General features: G+C 58.3%; 1 protein-coding gene across 5 annotated transcripts in view; it reads right to left on the bottom strand.

Annotated features, from left to right (window-relative positions):
• AXIN1 (axin 1) overlaps positions 1 to 4916 on the bottom strand; it is a 65546-nt gene that overhangs the window by 5772 nt on the left and 54858 nt on the right. For 4 of the 5 annotated variants that reach the window (XM_017510847.2, XM_017510845.2, XM_017510846.2 and 1 more), the window contains exons 6-8: positions 3771 to 4300; positions 3182 to 3352; positions 49 to 294 (exon numbers count right to left, since the gene is read on the bottom strand). In XM_017510847.2, coding sequence (XP_017366336.1) covers positions 49 to 294; positions 3182 to 3352; positions 3771 to 4300 — 947 coding nt within the window. Of the gene's footprint in view, positions 1 to 29; positions 295 to 3181; positions 3353 to 3770; positions 4301 to 4916 lie in introns of all 5 variants that reach the window. The other variant, XM_017510848.2, reaches the window with a different exon arrangement.

Consider the following 4916-nt stretch of genomic DNA (forward strand, 5'->3'; position numbering starts at 1 on the left):
GCCCTACCTCTGCTTGGAGGGTGCCCGGACCCGCCCACCCTGCCCTACCTCTGCTTGGAGGGTGCCCGGCTGGCTCTTTTTTCTTCCTCTTCCAGACGTCGGCGCGCCTCCTCCAACTGGGTTAAGGGGTTGGGAGCTGGGTGGGGTGGCATCGTGGGGTCTTGGATAAAGAGGTGGGAGGGCTGCACGGAGGTCCGGAGCTGAGAGCCAGCCCAGGGGTGCACGGCCCCGGAACGCTCGAGGGACAAGGGTCTGGAGTTCTCATGGGACTGTAGCTTCCTCGTCCCTGAAGACCTTGGGGAACAAGAGAACACGTTGGGGCCGTGGTCAACACCGTGGCTGGTTTGCCTGGTGAGGCTGCAACCCTCTCCTGAGGGGTAGGATGGGACATGGGCACTGGGGCCTGGCCACCAAGCCACACAGACATCCTCCTCAAACCACACAATAAAAACATCCCCGCCGGGCGGGGTGGCTGGCCCCCATTATCTCAGCACATTGCAAGGTTGAGGCGGGCATATCACCCGAGGTCAGCCTGGCTAATGTGGTGAAAGCCCATCTCTACCAAAATATACAAAATAGCTGGGTGTGGCGGCACATGCCTGTAGTCCCAGCTACTCCGGAGCCTGAGGCAGGAGAATCACTTGAACCCGGGTTGTGCCACTGTACTCCAGCCTGGGCAACAGAGTGAGGCTGGTCTCCCCACCCATCTCCCCAAAATAATCCCTCATTCCCCTGCAATCCCAGTACTTGCAGAGGCTGAGGTGGGCGGATTGCCTGAGGTCAGGAGTTGAGACCAGCCTGGCCGACATGAAAAAACCCGTCTCCACTAAAAAAATACAAAAACTTAGCAGGATGTGGTGGTGCTGCCAGTAGTCCCAGTTACCCGGGAGGCCGAGGGAGGAGAATCGTTTGAGCCCAGGAGGTGGAGACTGCAGTGAGCTGAGACCGGGCCACCGCACTCCAACCTGGGTGACAGAGCGAGACTCTGTCTCCGAAAGAAAAAAAAAATGACTTACATGGAGACTTTTTGAGACAGAATTTTGCTCATTGGCCAGGCTGGAGGGCAGTGGCACGATCTCGCATTTCAGCTCTGAGTCCCGGGTTCAAGTGACTGTCCTGCCTCAGCCTCCTGAGTAGCTATGACTACTGGCATCTGCCACCACACGAGGCCAATGCTTTGTATTTTTTAAGTAGAGGTGGGGTTTTTGCCACGATGGCCAGGCTGGTCTCGAACCCCTGACCTTATGATCTGCCCACCTCAGCCTTCCAAAGTGCTGGGATTAAAGGTGTGAGCCACAGTGCCCAGCCAAGATTTCTTTTTTTATATTTTAACGGCTATCCTGGGATATAAATTATATACTAATCCTACCGACGTGGGAGGCTGAGACCAGAGGCCTGCTTTAGTCCAGGAGGGCAAGGCTGCAGTGAACTGTGAGTGCGCCCCTACACCTCAGCCAGGGTGACACGGAGACTGTCTCAAAAAATAAAAATTGTCTTACTGTATAAAAAGTATAAATGGCCGGGCGCAGTGGCTCAAGCCACTCATCCCAGCACTGTGGGAGGCCGAGGCGGGCGGATACGAGGTCAAGAGATCGAGACCATCCTGGTCAACATGGTGAAACCCCGTCTCTACTAAAAATACAAAAAATCAGCTGGACATGGTGGCGCGTGCCTGTAATCCCAGCTACTCAGGAGGCTGAGGCAGGAGAATTGCCTGAACCCAGGAGGCGGAGGTTGTGGTGAGCCGAGATCGCGCCATTGCACTCCAGCCTGGGTAACAAGAGCGAAGCTCCGTCTCAAAAAAAAAAAAAAGTATAAATGTGTCTCAAAGTAGAATATATGAATGCTTAACCTAAAATAAAAGACATGCAATATTTAGTATATACAGCTATTAAAGGATTCAGCCAAGGGCAGAGGCTCATGCCTATAATCCCAGTTGGGAGACCGAGGTGAGATCAGAGGTCAGGAGTTTGAGACCAGCTCGGCCAACACAGCAAAACCACCCTCTCTACTAAAAATCCAAAAATCAGCCGGGAATGGTGGTGGGCGCCTGTAATCCCAGCTGCTCAGGAGGTTGAGGCAGGAGAATCGCTTGAACTCAGGAGGTGGAGGCTGCAATCAGCCAAGATTACACCACTGCACTCCAGCCTGGGCAACAGAGCGAGACTGTCTTTAAAAAAAAAAAAAAGGATTCAAAGGCTGGGAGTGGTGGCTCATGCCTGTAATCCCAGCATTTTGGGAGGCCAAGGCAGGAGGATCGCTTGGGCCCAAAAGCTTGAGACCCACCTGGGCAACACAGTGAGACCCCATCACTACAAAAAAATGAGCCAGGCAGGGTGGTGTGCACCTCTGATCCCTTGGGAGCCCCGGAGAAGCGATGAGCCTGCCCCCACCCCAGTCAGCACTGGACAGGGACCCTGCAGCCTTGTGGGACAGGCTTCAAACCCAGGCAGGGGTGCCGTGCCCCAGGTGCTCAGCTGCCTCAGTTCTCATGAAGCAATGTGAAGGGAGGTGTGCCGTGGCCAGGGTCTGGGCGTTGGGGGCAGATCAGGGTCTAAGACTGAGGAAGCTGGGACCACCCACCCACCAGGGCCAGTGCTTCCCAGGCACCACCTTTGGCCTGTGGCCCCCCCTGCTGGTACTGGGCACAAGTGCAGGCCCAGGAGGCAGGCAGGGGCGACATGAAGACTGGCCCGGGGGACAGCAGCAGCAGGGCTGGACCTGCGGTGCCGGGCCCTTGCTCCACACCACACGCATGGTCTCTGCCCTTCTGGCTACACAAGAGCCTTTCCCACCCCCACCAGGAGGGCCAGGTGTGAGCACAGAAGGCTTCTCCCATGGGAGCCCTCGGGAGTGACACTCAGCTGTGCACTTCCCAGGTGACTGAGTTCATGCTCATGTGGGGGCGGTGTCAGACTGGAAATAGCCTCCCAAGAGCAGCTGTGTGCTGCTGCGGGGGTGAGGGCCGCGTCAGCTTCTCTCCCCTCTTCGCCTTCAGGGATATCGTCTCTCTGGGGACACAGGGTTTTCCTCCTGGAGACATGGGGTCTCTCACCCAGGCCCGCAGAGCCTGCTGGAGGGTGCCCAGGAAGGTGCCACAGTGAGAGGGAAGTGTGAGGGGACAGGGGCGACCCCCGCCCGGCACAGCGAAGCGACAGGACTGGCTGCGCAGGGCGCTCACCCGTGCCCGGCCCTCCGGTGCCTGCTGATCTCCTTCTCGCCCTCGATGATCCACTGCATTATCTTCTGGTTCTTCTCCGCGTCCTCCGAGGCGCCTTGTACCTCAGTGCTGGCGTTCTTCCCCGACTCCGCCTTCTTGGTGTTTCTTTTGCATGCCACGCCCACCTTCCCACTGCAAGGGCAACAGCGACACTGGGGAGTCACCACGGCAGAGGCTGTGCCCCTTGCCCGTCTGCAAGGCCCCTACCTGGTCTCTGTGAGGCCCCCAGGGTGCGGCAGCCGCCTCCTAGCAGTCCTGGCGCTGCCTGGGCTTTGCTTCCTCTTTAAACACACGGGCAGTCACTGCTCGCCCCCAGCAGACTGAGGGTCACAGCGGGAGCCGGGGTCCGGCTATGGCCCTTGACCTTCATCTCCAGCCGGAGGTGGCGTGGACTCCCCTGACATAGAGCCCAGCCTGCTCCCTCCACTGGAGGGGCTCCTGTCTGCTGCCGGCGGCCCTGGGTTTCCCGAGTTTTATAGGGAGGTTCCAGCCTTCTGCAGGGACACAGCCTCACCCCCAGCACCCTCCTTGCTGACAGGGGGCAGCTCACCTGTGGCCCAGGCCATCGCTGGCGTTGGGGGCAGCGCCCACACTCTCTGAGTGGCCTCGGGGCTTTGCCCCATGGATGTGCGGCTCCGGGCCCCATGCGAAGCTGCTCTGGGCCCTGCGGGCAGCCTCAGCCTCCACCTGCTCCTTGGGCCGGGCTGTGCTGTGGTGGACGTGGTGGTGGACGTGTCGGTGGTGGTGCAGGCCGGCCACATCCAGCTTCGCCCCTGACTTGGGCGCGTGCTTCCCGTGCCCCGAGGCTACACCTCCCAGTGCCACTGGCATCTTGGCTACGTGCCCACTGTCCGGGGAGCGGTGGCCAGTCCCCGGTGATTGGCGGCCAGGTGTCCTCAGCACACGCTGCACGTGCTCATCCAGGATGCTCTCGGGGTTCTCCTCGTGTGCGTCCCGGAGCCCGGCACAGCCCACGTCCACACAGCGGGGTGGAAAGTGGTACCAGGTGGCGGTGAGAGGCAGCTTGTGACACGGCCCTGAGGGACCTGAAGATGGGTCGCCGTCTTCACCTTCCTCCTCCTGTGTGGGGACAAGCAGCAGCATCACTTCTCAGCACCAGCCGCACACTTGGGGAAAACAAAAAGCATCAAGCCTGGCCCAGCAGGCCCAGCAGGCACCAGCCAAGCCCAGGGTGGCTGCAGGCCCTCCCCACCGGTCCTGTCCCTGAGGATAGAGAGGCAGGGCATGGCACAGATGGAAGGAGCGGCACCATGGGGCCTCAAGGAATGCAGTGTGTGTGTTGGCTGTGGGCGGAGCTCTGCACAGATTTAGTTTAGAATTTTTTTTGAGACAAGTTCTTGCTCTGTTGCCCAGCCTGGAATACAGTGGTGTGCTCTCAGCTCACTGCAGCCTCCAATTCCTGGGCTCAAAAGATCCTCCCACCTCAGCCTCCACAACAGTGGAGACCACAAGCATATGCCACCACACCTGGCTAATTTTTCTGTATTTCTGGCACAGATGGGGTTCTCTGTGGCCAGGCTGGTCTTGAATGCCTGAGCTCAAGAAATCTGCCTGTCTTGGCCTGTTTTTTTTTTTTTTTTATAAAGGTTTTTGTTTTCCTTCAATTGACTTTTCCTATTCCTTAACTTTATTGCTATCAATGTATTTCTGAGACACAGTCTTGCTTTGTCACCCA

This window comes from Cebus imitator, unplaced genomic scaffold (assembly GCF_001604975.1).
Source record: "Cebus imitator isolate Cc_AM_T3 unplaced genomic scaffold, Cebus_imitator-1.0 Scaffold444, whole genome shotgun sequence".
NCBI classification, from domain to species: domain Eukaryota; kingdom Metazoa; phylum Chordata; class Mammalia; order Primates; family Cebidae; genus Cebus; species Cebus imitator.